The sequence below is a fragment of the Pan paniscus genome, chromosome 19, assembly GCF_029289425.2.
Source record: "Pan paniscus chromosome 19, NHGRI_mPanPan1-v2.0_pri, whole genome shotgun sequence".
Taxonomy (NCBI): domain Eukaryota; kingdom Metazoa; phylum Chordata; class Mammalia; order Primates; family Hominidae; genus Pan; species Pan paniscus.
This window is the reverse complement of record NC_073268.2, coordinates 51,199,150-51,225,247: the sequence shown is the minus strand read 5'-3', so window position 1 is coordinate 51,225,247 and position 26,098 is coordinate 51,199,150. Positions and strand designations below refer to the sequence as shown.

The window sequence follows — 26,098 nt, the reverse complement described above, 5'->3', positions numbered from 1 at the left end:
AACCTGCCTCCCATTCTATTCAAAGTTACCTCTCTGCTCACTAAGATAAATGCAGATCTGACTGTCTCCTTTGGAAAGGCTAATCAGAAACTCAAAAGAGTGCAACTGTTTGTCTCTCACCTATCTGTGACCTGGAAGCCCTCTCCCTGCTACCAGTCTTCCTCCCTTTGCTTCAAATTGTCCCGCCTTTCCAGAGTGAACCAATGTACTTCTTAAATATATTGATTGATGTCTCATGTCTCCCTAAAATGTATAAAACCAAGCTGTGCCCCAAGCACCTTGGACACATGTCATCAGGACTTCCTGAGGCTGTGTCACGGATGTGTGTCCTCAATCTCAGCAAAATAAACTTTCTAAATTAATTGAGACTTGTCTCAAATTTTGGGGGTTCATAATACTAATGAGAACATTATATTTGCATCTTGCTTAACCATTTACAGACGTATTTAACATTCATTTCCCATTAGTACCCAGTGGTACAATTTCATGACTGAGGCATTTGGACACTGATCATCTCATTTTTTTCAGAAAAATAAAACCTAAGCGAACAATATGATTAAAAATATCAGCTAGCTGGGCTCTTGTAATCTATGTATTAAAACAATCATTTAATGCATTCCCTTTTAAGCTATTTGGCCACAATGCTATCTAAGAAACCTTAGATTTGCTCTTCTATGATTTGTTAGGACACGAAATAGCCAGGTAAACACAACAAGGTTGAGGTTCATTCCATGTGGGCCTGCGCTACTTTTCTGTGTGCTAAGGAGATCATAAAAACATCAAAACTATAAGCCAAAGTGCATCGATTGAAAATTTTAAAAACAACAATATACACAAAGAAAACTATTTATTGTTGTTCAAACAAATGTTTTATGGATTTTGTAATTTTTTTAAGAGACAGAATCTTGCTATGTTGCCCAGATTGGAATGCTGCAGTGCCGTAGCTACTCACAGGAATAATCGTTGCACACTGCAGATTTGAACTCCTGGGTTCAAGTGATCTTCCTACCTCAGCCTCAGGAGCAGCTGGGACTACAGGTGTGTGCCACTGTGCCCAGTTTTTGTAATTTTCCCTCAGTTGAAAAATGGACAAATGTTAGACAAATACCTTAATCTGGGTCAAGCATAGTTGAACTACGTTTTGTTTTTTTTTTCCTTACTAACTCTATAGTTGATACAGCTCGTCATTTTTGGATCCATTTTGAAATCCCCAGAAATAGACTCTTACTCTGAGTGAAACCACACAGTTGAACTAAAAGGTTCCTGTTACATGTCCAGGGGAGATGTCCATGTGCAGCTTTACATGGAATTTGGGGTATTAAGAATAGAACTGATTCTGTTTGGTCACATTTGCAATTGAAGGACTCTAGATACCATTGCCATCTTAGTCATCAATTACTAAAGTTACGGCCAGGTAGAGAGACAAAACTTATGTGAGCTTTACTTTAAAAATTCAAATATTTATTTGATTTAACTATTTCAAAACCACTGTGCTATTGCATAGCAATAGACACATTTTACTAAAATTGGGATTAAAACACTATTAAGGGCAATAGCAATTACAGATGTACTCATGTAAGAAAATCACAAAACTTTTAACTTAAAGAACAGATTAATCAAGTGTTGCAGCTTTATATAACATATAAAAGTATTCACCTTGGGTCCTTTTAAATAATAAACATCCATGGGTGGTTAGTGTTTGGACACCAATCATTCACATATGATGACGGGTAGAAAACCTGAGATGATGCAGAAAAACTTTAAAAGTGACCCCAGGCACACTAAACCCATTAAAAGTGAACCCCAGACAAACTAAAATCAATTAGTAAGACAAAGCACATCAAAGTAAACCTTTGGTTAAAATCTAACTTAAATGCAGTTTTTAAAAAATTTAAAATGTGTCAGTTTGGTTACATTTATTAAATAAAGTTAACAAAGGAGTAATCTCTTTAAAAGTGGAACAACGTAACTTAAAAGCAGTTCAAGAGTATGGTATAATTTCTAAATCACAATTTTTTTTTTTACTTTTTCTGTTAGTCTTGTTTTATGCCAACTGGCTTTAGTAATTAAATGATTCTCTAGTGAGAATTATTCTTATGGAAGATCAATTTAGTTATAAGAATGATGGAAACGAAAATATTTAAATGGAGAAACAAATACCACCTTCCTTCTAGAAGTCTACCAAACAAATTGCTGTAAGGAAAGTAGAGAAAACACGTACAATGTATATATCCAAAATAAAATTTGCAGCAAAATGAATGAAAGCACATTACAGATAAATAAACCAACCTGCAAGTGAGAATGACTTCGTTTAATTTTTCTTCTATCTCCTTCCTTGCTCTTTCTTCAATCAACAGTTTATGCCATTCAGCTTCACCACTTTCTAACATATTTCTTTCCATATAACTTTCAAGGTTTACTACTTCTTGTTTCAGCTGCTTCTTATTCTTCTGTAGTGTTTCACATTGCTTTTGTATTGCTTTCATAGAGAATAATGTCTGTTGAAGTTGAAGAACTTCATTCTCTGCATCCAGATGTAGACATCGTGAAGGAACAGTTTCCTGTGCTTCTGTAAGGTCAATCTGCATGAGTAAAACAATATAGTTTGGTAATGAAGAAGGTAGACTGAGAATGGTCTAACAAAAAACTAATAATTTTTTTTTTTTTTGAGATGGAGTCTCGCTCTGTCGCCCAGGCTGGAGTACAGTGACGGGATCTCGGCTCACTACAAGCTCTGCCTCCCGGGTTCAGGCCATTCTCCTGCATAGCTGGAGTAGCTGGGACTACAGGCGCCCACCACCACCCCTGGCTAAATTTTTTTAAATTTATTTTTTATTTTTAGTAGATGGGGTTTCACCGTGTTAGCCAGGATGGTCTCGATCTCCTGACTTCATGATCCACTCGCCTCGGCCTCCCAAAGTGCTGAGATTACAGACGTGAGCCACCGCGCCCAGCCAAAACTAATAATTTTTGAAATAAATTCAGTTGCAATAAAATGTTACCTATACTGTTGTAGATTCATAAAATACAGACCCTTGGATTACTCAGAAAATTAAAAACAAAGTTAAAACCACCAGAATTCACAAAAATACATCCTTTACTTTCATCATCTTTGCCACACAACATTTGGACTTGATCTTAGACTTCTGTTTTCCTATGACTGTTTCATGGCTTTCCTCCTTAAAATGGCTCTAAGTTACCCCTTTAGCACAAAGTCTCTTATTCCTTTAACCCACTATCATTCTCCATAATTTGCAGAGAAGTTTCAGGGGCATCATATTGAATTATTTGGGCCTGAGTCAATAAATGGCTCCCATAATAAGACTCTGAAAATAAGACTCTAATTAATACATTTTGAAAAAAAAAAAAAAGGATTCCAATACCATAAGCCTTTTGCTGAACTGCAAATGTCTTACGCTAATTTGAGTTACATTTCAAAGAGTAATGATACTTGGAGTTAAGAAGCAATCACATCTCCCAGTATAAAAGTTCAGTGGCATGATCCATACCATTTTTCTGAAGAAAAATGCCTTAATTCAGTAGCACAATCTTGTAATTCATTGTTACTTTACACAAAATAAGGGAGCACGTTAAAGAATGACAACAAAAAATTGCACTGAAATTTCAGTGGTGCTGAGTTGGAAATAACTGCTTTCCTTTAGAGGAAATAATTATGATTGTTTTTTATTTTATAAAGGTAAGTGAAGTGGTGGTTTTAAAACATCTACAAATTGCTTGCCACTTCTCCCATGACATTCCCTCTCCTGAATACAAGCTGGCATTGACAACCGGTTTCTCCGGAACACAATGTGGCAGAACTGCTATGTGACTTCTAAAGTTGGTTACAAAAAGTCACACAGCTTCTACCTGACTCTCTCTCTCTAGGGACGCTTGTCCTTAAAATGCAGCCAACATGCCATGAGAAAGCCCAAACCACACCGTGAATCCTCATGTAGGTAGGTGTTGGAGCTGACTTCCCTACCTAACGTCCCAGCCAAAAGCCAGCTTCGAATGCCACACAGGTAAATAAACAAGCCTTTAGATGATTCTAGTCCCCAGCTTTAAGTCACCTCAGCTGATGCCAAGTAAAGAAAAAGTGAGTTGGCCCCACTGAGCCTTGCCTAAAACTGCAGATTGTGAACAAAATAGATGTTGTTTTGAGACACTGCATTTTCTTATATACCAAGAAATAACTGATACAGATATTGACACTACATATAGATTGCACAACAACAACACAACAAAAACTACTAAAACATGTAGGATTACCATTGGACCAGGAGCTAATCAGAAGCTGAAAGGACCTACAGAAGAATAAGCACAAAAACAAGAAGAGTTTTAAAGAGACTGTTAGTGGAAGCCTGATGGTCCTCGAAGAAGCTGGTAGGAAGGGCTTCAAGGATAGTGAAGAAAACGATATGGGAACCGGAAGGAAAGGGCACTGTTACTACACAGCCGCTGAAAGTAAAACCAATGCAAGAGATAAGCTAAAGAAAGACTACTACATATAAAAGAACCAGGACTTTCTAGGTTCAGTATCCTTTTTATAGCCTCTCCACATGTCAGATTCCCAAATATAGACAGTCCTTGACTTAGCATGGTTCGACTCACCATTTTCTGACTTTTTATAATACTGTGAAAATGATATGTGTTGAGTAATGAAATGATATGTGTAAGCCTTTTGACTTACAGGGGTGGTTACATCAGGATAAAGTCACTGTAAATGGAAATTATCGTAAATGGAAAACCCACTCATAACTTCTGATATTTGCAATTTATGATGGCCTATAAATTACAAATATCAGACATAACAAATGCAAATGCCATCCAGACATAAACCCATCCTAATCTGTGGAGCATCTGTATTGCTGAGATAATGGCCTCTGAGATAAGATCAAATCCAGGGTGCTGCCAGGAGAAAGTCTGAAGGTGAAGCCAAGACTGTCAGTGTAAGGCTCTATTTTAAGACCTTAGAAAGATTTAAGGTGGTGCCTCAAATTCCCTTAAAGATCTTAAGGGTATACGCATCTTAAGGCACTGTCCTACTACACAGAACAGTGTGCTTCCTTCACAGGAAGCACAAGGTGAAGTGCTTATCTCAAAGAGATTGGGACAAGTGGTTTTTCCAATGACAAGAACTCAAGTAAAATTCACAAGAGACTCTAAGAGAATTATAGTAACAATAGCACTGCTTGCTAGCTTGGCTTAAAAGACAACAAGACAGTAAAAATGAAAAGAGGCCTTAGGACCTAAGAGCTTCTACAGGGAGGAAGCTGGCTGAAGAAACTACTTAGCTGAAAACACAGGTCATTGCTTATGAAAAGGATACAACAAAGAGCCAAGAAGGTACCACAAAAAGCCACAGAGGATGGTTCCCATGAAGTCCAAATCAAGTAAGTGGAAGCACACATCAGGCTGTATTTCAGAATTTCTATGGTCTAATATTATTCCCTTTGTGACTCCCATTTTCTCTCTGTTCAATAGGAGGGTCTCTGGCAGTTTAGGAGAATGCTGGGTGGGTGAGTGGTAGACAAGTTGTCCCTTTAGTTCTTACGTCTTTGTGTTGACAAGAAATGCACTCAAGGGGTTATACCGCAGAAACCACAACCCAGGGTGCATCCCTACCAGCTGTGATAAAGATGGTAGGATGTTGCACTTCAAGCCTGAGCTTGCTGCCATATTAAATGAAACTTGTGTGTTTGTGGTGGGAGGTTAGGATCTTGCACTTTAAGCCTGAGTCTGCTGCCATATTAAATAAAACCTGTGTGTGGGGTGAGAGGTAATAATTAGAAATTAGTGTGTTTTTCAAGTGGTAGAAATCTTTTAAATTATAGTTATAGGGTCAATTGTGCAGGCTTTAAAACATGTCTATACATTCCTTAATATGCACAGCATAGACAGAGACATCATCGAGATGGCTGACTGGGAATACCCAGTACTCACCTCTTTCAAAAAGAAAAACCAAAACAGCAAGTAGGTAACCACACCTTGAGGAAAACATCAAAGAGAGTATACTGGAATTCAGCAGGAAATTGATAGGGATCCTCTGATGACAGAAGGAAAGGGAACTGAGGTAGCCAGCCCAGCCAGGATCATCTCAAAACCAGGACCGATTCCCCCAAATCCCTAGCCCCACAGCACCATATACCTGTGGAAATAGGTGGTCACCTAATAGCCCACCAGGGAAACTACTCTAGGTCAAAGGGATCCTAAGTGTGTGCTGTCTAGAGCCTAGGAGCCACCTGACTGACACCACTGCCACCAGCAGCAGCCCTATCCCCTTCAGGGGCAGTGCTGTGCATACCTGTACATACCTTTAGGAGGCTGGAGGACTGGCCCACTCAAGTGTACCATGCAGGAGCCTGAGAACAAGCCTGTCAAACCCACCAGGGGTGGCGCCCATGTGAGCCATATGAGAGCCTGAAGACAAGGCCACTTTGCTTGCTGCTGTTATTGTTGCTATCAGTGCTCACATACACTGTCCAGGACCCTGAGGAGCAGCCCACCCCACCCAGGCCTCTGTGCCTTTACCCAGGCCCCATCTACCACTAATACCAAGGAGAGTCCTACTGCCCCACTGGCACCTGCACGTGGCATCCAGGAGCATAAAGACAGGGCTGCCTCACCAGCCACTGGCAAAGGCTCCTGCATGTGTCTTCAGTTAACCTGTGGACAAGCCTGCCCCACACACTGCCTTAGGTACCCACCTAAATGTTCCTCATAGGGGGCCAGAGAAATGCCCACGCAGCCTGCTTTCACCACTACCAGTGCCCATGCATGCTACCAAGGGATCCAAGGTCCAGCCCCCAGCTGCTACTGTCATCTCCAGTGCCACAAGTATCACCAAGGTCCTTTGGCCTGGCCTGCTATTGCCACCTCTGATCCCAGCACACACCACCTGGAGGCCCAAGGGCCAGCCCACTCAGGTAACCCACTGCCACCAAAAACTGGGAAGCATGGCCTGGTGCTGCCAATCACACATACATCCTTGTGTATGCCATCAATGTGCCTGAGGACTGGCCTGCTATACTCCCCATCACCATCAAGGCCTCACCACAGCATCCCCTGCTACTAACAACCACACCGTAAGCCACTGAGGAACTTACAGACGCTGATGTTGATTACAGCAGAAGAAAGCATAAGTATATGGAGACCACACCAATGCACCCACCCATCATCAATGCCAGAGCACCATATTCAACCAACAACATAGATACATCTACAGAAAAAAGTCAACCCCTAAAACTAGATGAAGTGACTGTTACACCAGCTGCACAGTTACCAACGTTAAGGACACAAGAAGTATGAAAAATCAAAGAAACATGACACCTCCAAAGGAACAGAGTAATTCTCCAGTAACAGATCCCAAAGAAAACAAAACCTATAAAATTCAAAATAATGATCTTAAGGAAACATAGTGAGATACACAATAATACAAAGGAATCAGGAAAGATTCCTGATAGGAAAGATAGGCAATACAAATGAATCAGGAAAACAATTTATGATCTAAATAAGAAATTCAACAATGAAAAAGATAGCATTAAAAGGAACCAAACAGAAATCCTGGAACTGAGAACTCAATACATAAAATAAAAACAACTGAGAATGTTGGCAATAGACTAGATCAAGGAGAAGAATGAATTTCTGAACTTGAAGAGAGGTCTTTATATGAGGCCAGGCAAACAAAAAGCAAAAAGAAAAAAAAGAAAATAAAAAGAATGAAGACAGTGTATGTGATATATGGGCCATCATGAGCCAAAATTTTTTCGGATATTGGGAGTTGCAGAAATAGAAGAGATGGGAAAAGGCATAGAAAACCTATCTAATGAAATAATAGCTGAAAAACTACCAAGTCTTGTGAGAGATGTAAATATCTGGATACAGATGTCTCAAAGATCCCCAAAGAAATACAATAAAAAATGTCTTCTCTGCGGCACATCAGAGTCAAATGTCAAAAGTCAAAGACAAAGAGCAAGAGAAACACCAAGTCACATACAAGGGAATCCATATCAAATAGCATATTTGTCAGCAGAAACCTTAGAGGATAGGAGAGAATGACATGATATATTTAATATGTGGGAAGAAAAAGACTGCCTGTCAAGAATATTATACCTAGCAAAGCTATCCTTTAAAACTGAAAAAGAGGGGCCAGGTGCAGTGGTTCATCCCTGTAATCCTAGCACTTTGGGAGGCCAAGGTGGGGGGATTGCTTGAGCTCAGGAGTTCAAGACCAGCCTGAGCAATTTGGCAAAACCCTGTCTCTACGAAAAATATACAAAATTAGCCAGGCATGGTGGCTCATGCCTGTAGTCCCAGCTACTCAGGAGGCTGAGGCACAAGAATTGCTTGAAGCTGGGAGGCAGAGGTTGCAGTAAGCTGAGATCATGCCACTGAACTCCAGCCAGGGCAACAGAGTGAGACTCTGTCTCCAATAAATAAATAAATAAAACTGAAAAAGAAATAACGTCTCAGACAAGCAAAACCTGAAGGAATGCATCACCACTAGACTGATCCTACAAGAAATGCTTACAGGAGTCCTCAATCTGGAAGCAAAAAGACAATGTCTACCACCATGAAAATCAAAAAACTGTAAGACTCAGTGGTAGAGCAGGTACAGAACTGAAAAAGAGAAAGGAATCAAACATTATTATTACAGAAAACCAGCAAATTGTAGAGGTAAACAATAAAAGAGGAAGATAGGAACAAATGATAGACAAAACAATCACTAAACAATTAATAAATGAAAGGAGTAAGTCCTCATCTATCATAAAAACTTTGAATATACATGATTTAAATTCCCCAATTAAAGATATAGATAGAATGAATGGATTACAAAAAAAGACCAAATAATATGCTGCCTACAAGAAACTCACTTTACCTGTAAAGACACATAGACTGCAAGTGAAAGGATGGAAGGATATTCCATGCAAATGGAAACCAAAAGCACACAGGAGTAGCTATATTTATATCAGACAAAATAGATCTTAAGTAAAAAAAATAAAATAAAATAAAAGAGAAAGAGAAGGGCATTATATAATAGTAACAAGATCAATTCAGCAAGAGGATACAGCAGTCATAAAGGTATATATACTCAATACCTGAGCACACAGATATATAAGGCAAACATCACTGAAACTAAAGAGACAGATAGCCTCCAGTACAATAATAGATGGGGACCCCATAGTCTGACTTTCAGCATTGAAGGGATCATCTAAACAGAAAATCAACAAAGAAACATCGAAATGAACCTGCACTATAGACCACATGGACCTAGCAGACACTTACAGAACACTGTATTAAGAAGCTGCAGAATACACATTCTTCTCATTAGCACATAGAACATTCTCCAGAATAGACCATATATTGAGTTTAAAAGCTCATATCAAATATCTTCTCAAACCACAATGGAATAAAAATGGAAATCAGTAACGACAAAAACTTTGTAAACTGTACAAATGCACGGAAATTAAACAGCATGCTCCTGAATGAACAACTGGGCCAATCAATAAATTAAGAAAAAAAATTTAAAATATCTTCAAACAAATGAAAATGGGGGAAAAAATCAATCCCTATAGAAAGTGACAAAAGAAGCACTAAGAGGGCAATTTATAGCAATTAACAGCTACATCCAAAAAAGAGAAAGACTTCAAATAAACAACCTAACAATACACCTGAAGAAACCAAAAAAGCAAGAACAGACCCAAAACTCAAATGTAGTAGAAGGAAAGAAATGATAAAGGCAGGGCAGAACTGAATGAGGTAGACTAATAAAGCAAAACTGCAAACTACATTAAACAAGAAAAAAGAGAAAACTCAAGTAAATAAAGAGGGAAGCATAAAAGGAGATAGCAAAGAAATACATGGAGTCATGAGAGACTATTATGAACAACTATATGCCAACAAACTGGAAACGTATGGAAAATGGATACATTCCTGGAAGTGCATAACCAGCAAGAATGAACCAAGAAGAAAAGGAAACCTGGACAGACCAATAACGGTAATGTAATTGAATCAGTAATAAAGTTTACCAACAAAGAAAGGTCTAAAACTGGGTAAGTTACTCTGAATTCCACTAAACTTTTAAGGAAAAACTAACACCAATTTTTCATAAATTATTCCAAAATCTTCCTAGTTTATTCTAAAGGTCAGTATTACTCTAAGACCAAACCCAGACAAAGACACAACAACAAAAGAAAACTACATGTCAATATCCCTGAAGGATGCAGATACAAAAATTGTCAGAGAAATAAAGGGGATCCAGATTGGAAAACAGAAAGTCAAACTGTCTCCCTGTGCACATGACCTGATCTCATATACAGAAAACCATAAACACGCCACCAAAAGAGCCTGTTAGAACTAAAGAATTCAGCAAAGGTGCAGGCCACAAAATCAGCATACAAAAATAATGCCAATAGCATGTGTAACATTTCTATACACTAATAATCAACTAGCATAAAAAGACATCAAGAAGGCTGTCCCACTATTCTAGCTACAAAATAATAAAATGGCTCAGAATAAAGTTAACCAGAGAGATTTTGTAAAGAGCTTTACCAAAAACAACAACAACAACAACAACAAAAAACTACAAAACACTGACAAAAGAAATTGTAGAGGACACAAACATGGAAAGATATTGCATGCTCACGGACTGGAAGATTATTGGTTAAATGACCTTATTACTGAAAGCAGTCTACAGACTGAACGCAAGCTCTATTAAATACCAATTTTGATGTTTTTAGGGGAAGACAAGATGGTCACCACATGCAGCCAGGAAATGCCTCTCTGTGAGAGAGAAACCAAAATATCAAGTAAATTATCACATTTGGAGTAGGTCTTTGGAGAGAATACACTGAAATTTGATAGGTAATGCAGGCATCAAGGCTGAAGAGGAATAAATCTGGGAAGCCTGCACAGAGTCACCAAGAACTAGGATTACTTCCCAATCCAGAAACTAAGGAAGGGGTGGGTGAAGGAACTGTGCAGCACCACACTCCCACCAATGAACTCTGGGATACTAGCTCCCAGAGATCCCTGGACCCACACAGACATCTGAACTGGCAAGAGGAACTGGCTGGCGAATAGGCAGAGGCAGAGCTCAAACCCGCATACAGCCCAGCAGGTTTTGCACCTGGTACAGCTGCAGCAAAACATGACCATAGGCACCCATCCCCCAAGGCTCTCCATCTTGCTCTGAGTGACTCTAGCTCCTGCTTACTGCCAGGCCAGAAGACAGTAGGGCTGCATTTACCATGGGACTGCAGCATATCTGCTCTGTGTACCTTCTTGTCCACCAGCCCCTCCCAAGGCCCCTGCCTAGCTACTCACGCAAGGGTAAGCACACAGCACAGCCTCCACTGCCCCATCTGAGTGCTTTGCGGGAGGCCTGGGAGCAGTTCAGCCCCCATCCTCAGCACAGCCAAAGCTCAACCCCATGAGACCAGAAGACAAAGTCATGAAACTGGTCTCAATACCCCCAGGATTCAAGCACACTGCTCAAGTATACTGAGCTGGTGTCTGTGGCCTGAGCTCAAGAAGAGGAGTAGCTTTCTCTCTCACAATGCCGAGAAGAGAGGGCCCAAGTTCATATGCCAGTGTGGGAGCCGGGTGTGCTCCCTCTGCAACAGCAGTCCCCAACCTTTCTGGCACCAGGTGCTGGCATTGTGGAAAACAATTTTTCCACAGACGGTGGGGTGGGGATAGTTTCGCGATGGAACTGTTCCACCTCAGATCGTCAGGCATTAGATTCTCATAAGGAGCACGCAACCTAGATCCCTCACGTGCACAGTTCACAACACGGCTCGCGCTCCTATGAGAATCTAATGCCGCTGCTGATGTGACAAGAGGCGAAGCTCACGTGGTAATGCTCACTCACCAGCCCTCCCCTCACCTCCTGCTGTGCGGCCCAGTTCCTAACAGGCCACAGACCAGTACTGGTCTGCCACCTGGAGGTTGGGGACCCTGTTCTACAAGATCTGTCCAGGAAGGGTGTAACCTGTCTGTCCACAGCCTCTGCCTGAGGGAGCACCACTGCCTGAAACAGCTAACAGTCCAGTTGATCTGGGCACGGAAGGCTGGGGGACAAAACTACCTAGTTGGGCCTGCCCTGGGGGCAGACACTGGAGGGAGGCCTGGTTGGGTGAGTGCGAGCTAAGTGCTCCCCACAGCCATCTGCTGGGCAAAAAACCCTGGGCTGCAGGCACCACACCAGGTGCACACCCACAGAACCACAGCCCTGCCCGGGGATCCTCCCCCCTTGACCCACATTATATCAACAGACGACCCGCAGATCCGCAGACATACTCTACATCCTGCTCTGACTCTACCAAGCCCAGACAACCAGCACGTCCCCAGAGAGTTGTAGGTCTCTCGGCAACCTAACTTTTGGCTTGGGCTGCTGCCCTAAGGGTGGGAGGTGTGCAGCCCTCAAAATTCAGGTGTGGCACCAGTGATTGGAGGGGGCTCTCCCAAGTTCCAGGAACTGATTTGGTGAGGGGGTTATCTCTCGCCTTCCCAATCCTACTTCTCCCCCTTCCCCACCAAACAAAAATCATTATATACCTTCAACACACCTCTGTGAAACCCAATGCAGGAAAGTAGCCACAAGGAAGGAACCTGTGTAGAGTCCTGGCCATCTGAAACCACCCAGAAAAAAAGGCCAATCAACTACACACAATACACACCACAAACCCTCAAGAGAAAAGAAAGAACATAAAAACAAAAATCCCCATCCAAATGACAGGAATTTCAAAATGATAAAGAAACATCAGCATTTTCAGAGGAGGAATAATCAGCACAAGAACTCTAGCAATTCAACAAATCAGAGCATTTCATTACCTCCAAAAAATCACACTAGCTCTCCAGCTATAAATTCTCACCAGATTAAAGTGTAATGACATGCTTTATCACAGACATGTGATTCAGAATCTCAATGGCAACAAAGCTCAATGAGATTAAAGAGAAAGTTGAAATCCACTCCAAGGAAGCCAGTATAACCATCCAAAAGTTGAAACACGACAGAGCCATTTTTAAAAAGAATCAAACTGAACCTCTGGAGCTGCAAAATTCAACACAGGAGGGACCTTCAAAACCAGATGAGATCAAGCGGAGGGAAGGATTACAGAGCTCAAAGACCAGTCTTTTGAGTCAGCCCAGTCAGACAAAAATAAAGAAAAAACCATTTTAAAAATGAACAAAACATCTGAGGAATGTGGGATTTTGTAAAGACACTAATCTATGACTCATTGGCATGGCTGAAAGAGAAGGAGAGAGAGGAAGCAACATGGAAAACATATCTGAGGATATAGCCCATGAAATTTCCCCAATCTCATTACAGAGGTTGATGGAAAAATTCAAGAAATTCAGAGAACCTCTACAACCATCCCCAAGATACACAGCCCATCAGACTTTCCAAGGTCAACACGAAAGGAAAAATCTCACAGGCAGCTATAACAGCTGCATCAGGTGAAAAGCTGACCTCTTTCTGGCAAAAACCTTATAAGCCAGAAAGTGGGGCCAGTTGTCAGCATCCTTAAAGAAATTTCAGCCAAGAACTTCATACCACTCCAATCTAAGCCTCATCAGTGACAGAGAAATACAATCTTTTCCAGACAAACACTAAAGAAATTCGTTACCGCTAGACCAGACTTACAAGAGATTCTTAAGGAGTTCTAAATATGGAAAAAAAAGAACAATACCCACTACCACAAAAACACACCTAAGTACATAGCCCACAGACCCTATTACACAACTACACAATCGAGAGTACAAAGCAAACAGCTAAAAACATCATGGCGGAATCAAAATCTCACATATAAATATTAATACTGAATTCAATGGTCTAAATGCCTCACTTAAAGGGCACAGAGTGGCAAGTTGAATTAAAATAAAACAAACCCATAAGAATCAACAGTCTGCTATATTCAAAAGACACATCTCACATGTAATGGCACCCACAGGCTCTGAGTAAAGAGATGGACAAAGATCTGTCATGCAAATAAAATGCAAAAAGCAAGGGGTTGTTATTCTTAGATAAAACAGACTTTAAACCAACAACAGCCAAAAAAGGATGAAGAAGGGCATTACACAATGATAAAGGACTCACTTCACCAAGAAGACATCCCTATCCTAAATACATACCCACCCAACACTGGAGCACCCACATTCAAAAACAACCAAGTACTTCCAGACCTACCAAAAGACTCAGTCACACAATAACAGTGGGGATCTTCAACATCTCATTGATAGTGTTAAGGCAAATCATTGAGACAAAAAACTAACAAAGAAATTCTGGGCTTAAATTTAACACTTGACTAATTGGACCTAACAGACATCTACAGAATACTCCACCAAACAACTACAGAATACACTTTTTTCTCATCTGCACAAAGAACATACTCCAAGATCAACAACATGTTTGACCATAAAGCAAGTCATGATAAATTTTTAAAAAATGAAATCACACAACACCATTCTCTTGGACCACAGTGCAATAAAAATAGAAATGAATACCAAGAAGATCTCTGAAAACCACACAATTACATGGAAATCAAACAACTGGCTCCTAAATGACTTTGGGAAAAGAAAGAATTTAAGGCAGAAATCAAACAATGATTTGTAATAAGCAAAAAGAAACATCATACCAAAACTTCTGGGATACAGCAAAAGCAGCATAAGAGGAAAGCTTATAGTGCAAAACAAATATGTTGAAAACTCAGACAGATCTGTAATTAACAATCTGACACTGTGCCGAGAGGAACTAAAAAACAAGGACAAAATAACCCCAAAGCTGGCAACAGAAAAGAAATAAATAAAATTAGAGCATAACTGAGAAAACTTGAGGCCCAAAAATCCATACAAAGATCAGTGAAACCAAAAGTTGGCTTTTTGAAGGGATAAAAATACTGACAGGCTACTAGCTAGATAATAAATAAATAAATAAATAAATAAATAAATAAATAACAGAGAACATCTAAATAAGCACAATCAGAAACAACAAAGATGACATTACAACTAATCCCACAGTAATACAAAAGATCCTCAGAGACTACAATGAACACCACTGTATACACACAATCTAGAATATCTAGGAGAAATGGATAAATCCTTGGAAACCAACAAAGATTGAACCACGAGGAAATTGAAATCATGAACAGACAAATAACAAGCTCTGAAATTGAATCAGTAATAAAAAACCTACTAGCCAAAAACAGATTCAGATCAGACTGACTCATAGCCAATTTCTACCAGACATACAAAGAAGAGCTGTTAACAAATCTAATGAAACTATTCCAAAATATTGAGGAGATACTTCTCCCTAACTCATTGTATGATGCCAGCATCATCTTGATACTAAAAGCCAGCAAAGACACAATGAATAAAGAAAACTACAGCCCAATGTCCCCAATGAATGTAGACACCAAAGTTCTCAATAAAATATCAGCAAACAAAATCCAGCAACACATCAAAAACTTACTTCACCACAATCAAGTCAGCTTTATTTTTGTGATGCAATTGGTTCAAAGTACACAAATCAATAAATGTTTTTCACCACATAAACAGAACGAAAACGAAAAACCATATGATCAACTCAAAAGATGCAAAAAAGCTTTCAATAACGTCCATCATCCCTTCATGAAAAAAACACCCAACAAATTAGGCATCAAAGAAACAGACCTCAAAATAATAAAGGCCACTCTATAACAAACCCACAGCTAAAACCATACAGAATGGGCAAAAGCTGGAAGTGGGGGCTAAGTGCAGTGGCTCATGCTTGTAACCCCAGCATGTTGGGAGGCGAAGACAGGAGAATCACTTGAGGCCAGGAGTCTGAGACCAGGCTGGGCAACACAGTGAGACCTTGTCTCTATAAAATAGTAAAGAAAAAAATTAAAGAAAAAAGAACAAAAACAGTTGGAAGCATTCCCCTTGCCAACTGGAACAAGACAAAGATGCCCACTCTCACCGTATGTATTCAACATAGTACTGGAACTCCTAGCCAGAGCAATCAGGAAAAAGAAAGAAAGAAAAGGCATCCAAAAAGGAAAAGAAGCCAAACTATCTCTCTTTGCTGATGATATGATTCTGTACCTAAAAAACTCTAAAGAGTTTGCCAATTTATCCTGGAACTGATAAATGACTTCAGTCAGGACACAAAAATCAATGTAAAAATATCCATAGCATTTCTACATACCAATAAAGTTCAAGCTGAGAGACAAATCAAGAATGTAATCCAATTTATAATAGCCACACACAAAAAAGCAAAATACTTAGGAATGCATCTAACTACAGAGATGAAAGGTGGTTACAAGGAGAACTACAAAACACTGCTGAAAAAAATCATGACACCAAATAGATGACACCAAAAAAATGGCAAAACATTCCATGCTCATGAATTGGAAAAATCAATAGCATTAAAATGGCCATACTGCCCAAAGCAATCTACAGATTCAATACCATTCCTATCAAACTACTAATGTCATTTTTCACAGCATTAGAAAAAACTATTCTAAAATTTCATATGGAACCAGAAAAGAGCCCAAACACCCAGAGCCATCCTAAGCAAAGAGAACCCAGCCTGATGCATCACATTACCCAACTTCAAACTATACTACAGTAAACAAACGCTACACTAAACAAATCAGCACGGTACTGGCACAAAAACAGACACATAGACCAATGGAACAGAACAGAGAGCCCAGAAATAAAGCCACATGCCTACAACCATTGGGTCTTTGACAAAGCCGACACAAATATGCAATGGGGAAAGGACTCCCTATTCAATAAATGGTGTTGGGATGACTGGTTATCCATACACAGAAGAATGAAACTTGACCCCTAGCTATCACCACATACAAAAATTAATGAAAGCTGAATTACATTCTTAAAAGTAAGACCTCTAACTATAAAAATCCTACAAGAAAACCTAAGAAATACACTATTAGAAATCAGCCTCTGAAAATAATTTATGAATAAGCCCTCAAAAGCAATTGCAACAAAAGTCAAAATGAAAAATTGGGACCTAGAGGGGAGGGAGGGGAGGGAGGGGAGGGAGAGGAGGGAGGGGAGGGAGAGGAGGGAGAGGAGGGAGGGGCACGGGCCTGGCCTCCCAGCTCGGTACGCGGTGCCTTTTGAGCTCCTTGTCCACGCTCCGCCCCGGTGGGAACGGCCGCGTGCTCCCCACAGGTGGTCATCTGCCGCCTGCCTCTGGGCCTCACCAAGGAGCAGCTGGAGGAGCAGCTGTGCCTGCTGCCAGCACACGACTACTTCGAGTTCTTCGCCGCCGACCTGAGTCTTTATCCTCATCTCTACTCAAGAGCATACATTAATTTTAGGAATCCTGATGACATCCTTCTTTTTAGAGATCGTTTTGATGGATATATCTTCCTTGACAGCAAAGATCCAGAATATAAGAAGTTTTTAGAAACCTACTGTGTGGAGGAAGAGAAGACCAGTGCCAACCCGGAGACTCTGCTGGGGGAGATGGAGGCGAAGACAAGAGAGCTCATTGCTAGAAGAACCACACCTCTTTTGGAATATATTAAAAATAGAAAATTAGAAAAGCAGAGAATTCGAGAAGAGAAGTGAGAAGAACGGAGGAGGAGAGAGTTAGAAAAGAAACGTTTGCAGGAAGAGGAAAAAAGAAGAAGAAGAGAAGAAGAAAGACGCAAAAAAAAAAAAAAAAAAAGAGACAGATAAACAGAAGAAAATTGCAGAGAAAGAAGTAAGGATTAAGCTTCTTAAGAAACCAGAAAAGGGAGAGGAACCAACCACAGAGAAACCAAAAGAAAGAGGAGAGGAGATTGATACTGGAGGTGGCAAGCAGGAATCCTGTGCCCCCGGTGCAGTCGTAAAAGCCAGGCCAGTGGAAGGCTCGCTGGAGGAGCCCCAGGAGACGTCACACAGCGGCAGTGATAAAGAGCACAGGGATGTGGAGAGATCTCAAGAACAAGAATCTGAAGCACAAAGACACCATGTGGATGATGGCAGGAGGCACAGAGCTCACCACGAGCCTGACTGGCTTTCCAGAAGGAGTGAGGATGAGCAGAGATGGGGGAAAGGACCTGGCCAAGACAGAGGGAAGAAGGGGAGCCAGGACAGCAGGGCTCCGGGGGAGGCCATGGAGAGACTGGGAAGAGCGCAGAGGTGTGACGACAGTCCAGCACCCATAAAAGAGCGACTGGCAAACACGGACCGGCCAGCCTTGCAGCTGTATGATCCAGGAGCTCGCTTCCGAGCGCGAGAGTGTGGCGGAAACAGGAGGATCTGCAAGGCAGAAGGTTCGGGGACTGGTCCTAAGAAGAGGGAAGAGGCAGAGTGAGTCACTGCACGCACCTGGCCTCCATGGACGAGCGAGGGCATCCCAGAAACGTGTAAATGACCCCGAGTGTGACTGGGAAGGAGAACTTATTCCTTACCAGGAAACTGGAAGCTAAAAATACAGAGGGTGACATAGAAACACGCAGAAACCATTCTAAAGAAAGTAGTGATCTTGTATTAAATTGAGCAGAATTCTCACAGATTTTACCATTCCTGTTATAAACTAGTATTTGTTGTTTAGCCAAAACAGAAGATGATTTCCACTGGACAGTAGAAAAATATGTGTAAAATAGGGAAGAAAGTTAGTATTGGATCAGTGTGAGTCCTGAAGCACTTTCAGTGCTGTGAGAACGACATCCACTTTGGGTTTCATTCGTTTGTAAGCAGAGGAGCTGTCAGTCACTCGTGCTTCTCGGCCTCTGAGCCATGGTGTCGAGTGAAGAGTAGTTCTTGTTTGTTACAACCTTTGTGAGTCAGCCATGCCTGCAAAGTGTGCTGTGTTTTAGTCCTGGTAGGAATATTTATCAGAGTTCACACTATATAAAACCTAACAGCTTCAACTATTGCCCTTTCAACAGTTTTGCCACTGACCGGATAAAAACGGTTTCAGTCTTTGGATGGATGTGTTTGTGGTTTGTAACCATTACGGTTTAAACCATGGTTTAAGAATTTGCCCAAATAACAGAAATTTTGTTCGGGAAGGGATAAACTAGATATAGCATATAGAGCCTGTTTTTGAGTTTTAGATACTTTATTTGTAAATAACTTAAAATAGCTTTCTGAAACCGTGCATTCTGTAGTTTCTTCCTTTCAGTGAAATTGCTAAATGTGAATGTATTTTTGGCACTGCGATTTTAACCATTTATTAAGTAAAAATTGTGTTAAAGAAAAAAAAAAAGAAAAGAAAAATTGGGACCTAGTTAAACAAAGGAGCTTCTGCATAGGAAAAGGAACCATTCAAGAGACTAAATAGGCAACCTAAACAATGAAAGAATGTATTTACAAGCTATGCATTGAACAAAGTTCTAATATCCAGAACCTATAAGGAACTTAAATCAACAAACAAGAATTTAAAAAAATATATAAAAGCGGGCAAAATACATTAACAGACACTTCTCAAAAAAAGACATAAAAGTGGAGAGCAAACATATGAAAAAATGCTCATCATCACTGATCATCAGAGAAAAGCAAATCAAAGCCACAATGACATACCATCTCACACCAGACATAATGGCTATTACTAAAAAGTCAAAAAATAAGCAACAACAACCCAGATTTTGGCAGAGCTGCTACAGCGAAAAGGGAATTCTAATACACTATTGGAGAAAATGGTAAATTCGTTCAGCCGCTGTGGAAAGCAGTTTGGAGGTTTCTCTCACGGAACTAAAAGTAGAACTGCCATTCAACCCAGCAATCCCATTAGTTGGTTAAATATCCACTTCCCACCACCAAAAAATCATTCTACCAAAAAGACACATGCACCCAATGTTCACTGCAGCACTATTCACAATAGCAAAGATATGGACTAAAACCAGAAGCTCATCAATGATGCACTGGATTAAGAAAATGTAGCACATATACAATATGGATTACTATGCAACTATAAAAAGAACAAAATACTGCCCTTTGCAGCAACATGGATGCAGCTGGAGGCCATTATCCTAAGCAAACTGATGCAGAAACAGAAAACCAAATACTACATGTTCTCACTTATAAGTGGGAGCTAAACATTGGGTACACATGGACATAAAGATGGAAGCAATAGACAGTGGGGACTATAAGAAGGAGGACTGGGTTGGACAATGGTTGAAAAATGACATGCCAGGTACTATGCTCATTACCTGGGTGATAGGTTCAACTGCACCCTAAACCTAAGCATTATGCAATATACCTGTGTAACAAACCTGCACATGTACTCCCTGAATCTGAAAGTTAAGAAAGAGAAAGAATAAGATAAAAATAAAATGCCCTTTATAACTCGCAACAAAAAAACACCAATAACATTCTTCACAGAAATGGAAAAAACAATCCTAAAATTCATATGGAACTGCAAAAAAGCTAGACTATACAAGCCAAGCCTGAGGGAAAAGAACAGAGCTGGAGGCATCACTCCACCTGACTTCAAAATATATTACAAGGTTACGGTAACCAAAAGAGCAAGGTCTTGGTATAAAAATAGAAAATTAAACCAATGGAACAGAATAGAGAACGCAGAAATAAATCCACATATTTACAGACACCTGATTTTCAACAAAAGTATCAAAAACATACATTGGGGAAAGAACCCTCTCTTCAACAAATGGGGCTGGGAAAAGTGGGTATCTGTAAAAAGAAGAATGAAACCAGGTCCCTATCTTTCACCATATACAAAAATCAACTCAAAATAGATTAAAGACTTAAACATGAGATCCAAAATTATAAAACTACTAACAAGAAAATATATGGAAAATGCTTCAGGACATTGGTCAAGGCAAAGATTTTATAGCTAAGTTATCACGGGCATACGCAAAAAAAAAGCACAGGTATAAAAACAAAAATACACAAGTAAAGCTATATTAAAATTAGGTTTCTTCACAGCAAAGGAAACAATCAACAAAGTGAAGGAAACAACCAACAATTGTAGACTGGGAGAAAATATTTACAAATCTATTCATCTGAGAAAGGTCTAATATCTAGAATATGCCAGGAACTCAAAAAACTCAACAGTAAAAATTGTTAATAATCCCCCCTGAAATGTGGACAAAGAATTTAAATAGACATTTCTAAAAAGAAGACATACGAATGTCCACAAATGTATGGAAAAGTACTCAACATCACTAACAGGAAAATGAAAACAAAATCCCAAATAAGATATCATCTCACCACAGAATGGCTACTATCAAAAAAATCAAAAAACAAAAAACAAAGAAACCAGAAGTAAAAAATCCTGGCGAGGTTGGAGAGAAAAAGAAAACTCTTATGCACTCGTGGAGGGAATGTAAACTAGTATAACCATGGAAGTTTCTTAAAAAGCTAAAAATAGAAGTGTCATATGATCCAACAATCCCACTATTAAGTATTTATCCAAAAGAAAGAAAATCAGCATATCAAAGGGATACCAGTATTCCTATGTTGATTGCAGCACTATTCACAACAACCAAGATACAGAATCAACCTAAATGTTCATCAACAGATCAATGTGGTTGATGAGTAAAGAAAATGTGGCATATGTCCACAGTGGAATACTATTCAGCCATAAAAAAAGAATAAAATCATGTCATTTACAGCATGGATGAGGACATTAAGTGACACTAAGTGAAATAATTCAAGCACAGAAAAATAACTACTGTATGTTTTCACTCATGTGGGAGCTAAAATTTAAAAAAAAGTTCACGGAAGTAGAGAGTAGAACTGTGGGTATTAGAGGCTGAGAAAGGTAAAGGGGAGTAGAAGATGGGGAGAGGCTGGTTAACGGATACAAGATTACAGTTACGTAGGAGGAATGAATTCTAGTGTTCTGTTGCATTGTAGGGTGAATATGGTTAACTAATTTTTTTTTTTTTTGAGACAGAGTCTTGCTCTGTCACCCAGGCTTGGCATGCAGTGGTGCAATCTCAGCTCACTGCAATCTCCGCCTCCAGGGTTCAAGCCATTCTCCTGCCTCAGCCTCCCAAACAGCTGGGATTACAGGTGTGTGCCACTACACCTGGCTTGGCTAGCTGATATTTAAAAAGCTAGAGGAGAGGATTTTGAAAGTTCACAACACAAAGAAATGGTAAATGTTTGAGGTGATGGAATATATTAATTAGCCTGATTTGACCATTATACATTGTTTACACATATCAAAATATCACTGTGTATACCATAAATATGTACAATTATACAGGTCCACAAAAAATCAAAGGAAGCCAGGTGTGGTGTCACATTCCTGTGGTCTCAGCTACCTGGGAGGCAGAGGCAGGAAGAATTCTTGAGCCATGGAGGTCAAGGCCGGCCTAGGTAACATAATAAGACACCATGTCTAAAAAAAAAAATACATCAATAAAAATAAAAGCAAAATCATTCATCCTATATATAGACTATGGGTGAAACTTAGTGACTTGCTTCTAATGAACAGAAAGCGTTAAAAGTGATAACCATGTGGCTTCCAACATTAAGTTAGAAGAGGCTCTCTACCACAGACTGCTCACCCTTGGACCCCAGCCCCCATGCTGTGAGGAAGCTTAGGCCACAAAGAGAGCCTAGGAGTTCCAATGTACATATTTGGGCAACCTGCCTCAGCTAAAGTTCCAACCAATAGCCACCATCAGCAACAGACATCTTAGTGAACAAACATTCAGATGATTCCAGTCCCTCAGCCTTTGATTTATCCCAAGTGAAGCTGAAGGGAGCAGAGGCAAGCTGTCCCGGCCAAGGTTTTCCCAAGCCACAGATTGGTGAACTAAACGAATGTTGTTCTTAGCCACTCAACTTTGGGTAATTTGTTAGGAAAAAATAACCAGAAAAATAAATTTAAACAAGGAGACAACAAGAAATAGAATAACATACCCAGTAGAAATTAGTCTCCTTTAAAGTCAGATCTAAAAAATGTTGAGGTTAATTTATTAATGACAAACAACTCTAATGGGAAGCAGCAGACAACCAGGAGAAGGATGTAAGAACTACTGCAGAGGAAGTTTAGAAAAAGTTCCTTTCGATTACAAATTCTGATGACTAAGCCAGTGAGGCTTTTAGAGTTTGTCCCCCGAGTTATGAAATAAGGAAGATGAAGAAGGAAGGAGATATATAATTTGAAGTATAAAGTTGAAAAAACCAGAAATATTTGATTAATAGCCAAAAATCAGACATTGTACCTGATTTCAATGAACTGAAATTCTAAAAGTGATAAGCAGCTTTGGATATTTATTAATCAATCTAGGATTCAATCTTCATTTCCATTTCCTCAGTGAGAAAATTAACAAAATATTATGGAATCAGTTTTAACAATCTCAGAAATAAAAATGTAGTGTCCTTTGAGTGTTAAGCTATTAAATGCAATTTCCCCTTTACCTTACTTCAAGCTCATTTGTATGGAGAAGGGAAGAGCATCTCATCTTTATGTTGTATCAAAATGCTTCTCCATATCATACAAATTGGCTCTGAAAATTTGAAATTCATATAACTAATTCAACCATTTGTTTCTGATAAATGCCTGGACATGACCTGATTTCCAGTTGCTGCACTCCTGGAAGTTGTTCTTTGAATGGGTTGAAGTATTTATTCAATGAATTATGTATTGAACTATGAAAGCATAGCTATGCATTTCTATTTAAGCAAAAGGAGGTAAATGCAGGGAACTCTGGTTTCTGAGAATGTAGTATCTGTGCCAAGAAGAGGATTCAGCTCCGGGAGTGTACAAGAGAACGAGGTGCTGGGTCAAAAGAGTATCTAACTGTAAACTGCAACATGATGAATTAGCTCAATTTCCAAGAGGAAAGATGACAGCCTAGACTTAATCTTGCCCTTCATAGATAGTTAAAATCTACACATGACTCTATGACTTACAATGAGTTAATAAAAACATAATGCAGTAAATAGTAGACGGAGTCAGCATATCCTGTGACCAAGATTTGATGGAAATGGGAATGAAGAGAGAGGCACTGGGTGAGAGATAAAAGGTATGACTGGAGAAAAAAAATTAATGGGATCTGTCTTCGTAAGCCTGACTCTCATCATGTCATGGAGTCAGCAAGGCATAAGCTGGCCATACACTCCTTCAAGAAGCAAAAAGTGAAATTAAAGACATTCTACTACTTGAATTTCTATTCTTACATAAGACAACTGGTAATAAGCAACAGGACTGAAAATGAATTTTCCTAAAATGTGATTTGCTACTGGCATAAGGATAGACATAGCTCAATATATTAGAACTGAGAATCCAAAAACAAACACACACTTTTATGGTCAAGTGATTTTCAACAAGGGTGTAAAAAAAATTAAATGAGAAATGAATAGATTTTTCAACAAATGGTTCTGGGAAAACAGTATATCCACATGCAAAAGAATAAAGGTGGACTTCACCAAATGTCATATCTAAAAGTAATAAAATAGAACCGCTAAATGTAAGAACTAAAACTATAAAATTCCTAGAAGAAAACATAGCCATAAATCTTTGTGACTGCAAAACAAACAAACAAAAATTAACTGGACTTCATCAAAATGTGAAACTTCTGTGCTTGAACAGAGACCATCAAGAAAGTGATAAGGAGGCTGGGCATGGTGGCTTACACCTATAATCCCAACACTTGGGAGGCCGAGGTGGGAGGATTGCTTGAGCTCAGGAGTTCAAAAACAGCCTGGACAACATAGTGAGACCTTCTCTCTACAATTTAAAATTATATAAATTTTAAAAACATAATAAATCATAAAAAAGAAAATAAAAAGGAAAGCCATTGAAAATATTTGGAAACATATCTGATAAGGGACTTACACCTAGGGTATATAAAGAACTCTTAAAATTCAGAAATTTAGGACAACCCAATTTTAATGTGGGCAAAAGATTTGAACAGATATTTCTCCAAAGAAGATATACAAGTGGCTCATAAGCACATAAAAAGAGGCTTAAAGTCATTCATCATTAGGGAAATGTGAATCAAAACCACAATGAGGTACCACTTCATACCTCTAGGTTGGAATCCTTTTTCAATCAAAAATATGAAAAATGTTGGCAAGGAAGTGGAGAAATTAGAACCCTCATACAATGCTGATGGGAACATAAAATGGTGCAACCACTTTGGAAAGCAGACTGGCAGCTCCTCAAAAGGTTAAGTATAGTGTTACCATATGACCCAGAAATTCAACTCATATGTATATACCCAAGAGAAAGGAATACATATACAACCACAAAAACTTGTAAATAAAAGTTCACAGCAGCATGATTAATAATAGCTAAAACATGGAAACAACCCAAAGGTCCATCAACTGATGAATGGCTAAATAAATTAGTGGTATGTCCATACAGTGGAAAATTACTCAGCAATAAGATGAAATTAAATACTGATACATGTTACAACACAATGAACCTTAAAAATGTTATGCTAAGTAGAAGAAGCCAGTCACAAAAGACCACCACACATTGTGTGATCCAATTGATACGTGGTGCCCAGAATGGGCTAATCTATGGAAACAAAATAGATTGCTGATTCTTTTCAGGGTCATGAAAATGTCCTACAATTGATGATGGTGATGGTTATGCAACTCTGTGAATATATTAAGAGACCATGAATTGTACACGTTCAATGGGTAAACTGTATGGTATGAGAATTCTCTCTCAGTAAACTTGTTTTTAAAAATTCAGTGGTAGAATCTAGATATATCTCTTAATTCTCTACTTTGGATGTACATACTATACATGATTTGTAAAAAAGCACAATATATTTAAAATGAAAGGAAAATAAAGGAAGTACCTAACATTTCAAGTAGTTTGTAAATTAAAACATTTGCATTTTGGAGAACAGTACTATGGCCTTTCTGTACCAGTTATCCTGAAATTCATGAAATAAATATACACAGATTCTGTACCCATTCACAAAAGTAAAGATAAGAAATAAGACAATTTTCTGGAACATTCTATTAAACATTATCCTATAATTTAATCTGGCTTGCCTCACCATGGCAATAGAGAAATCACTAAAAAAATACTACTTCACAGGAAAAAAAAAAGCCTCTCAACTTCTGTGAGGAATACTGAATAATTCCCAATTTTCCTAAGGATCTTTGGAAATGATCCTTATTTTTAAAATGTATGTACTTATGAGGAGAAAAG

The 26,098-nt window shown here is 39.2% G+C and overlaps 1 protein-coding gene and 1 pseudogene across 2 annotated transcripts in view; one reads left to right on the top strand and one right to left on the bottom strand.

The window, feature by feature from the left end:
• The window catches only part of LOC117976678 (coiled-coil domain-containing protein 144A-like), a 47,825-nt gene that overhangs the window by 11,606 nt on the left and 10,121 nt on the right, over positions 1–26,098 (bottom strand). Inside the window, exon 6 of one of the 2 annotated variants that reach the window (XM_055102170.2) lies at positions 2,290–2,582. In XM_055102170.2, coding sequence (XP_054958145.1) covers positions 2,290–2,582 — 293 coding nt within the window. Of the gene's footprint in view, positions 1–1,991; positions 2,583–26,098 lie in introns of those variants that run through there. The other variant, XM_055102168.2, reaches the window with a different exon arrangement.
• LOC129394503 (regulator of nonsense transcripts 3A-like) lies at positions 17,078–19,805 on the top strand (annotated as a pseudogene).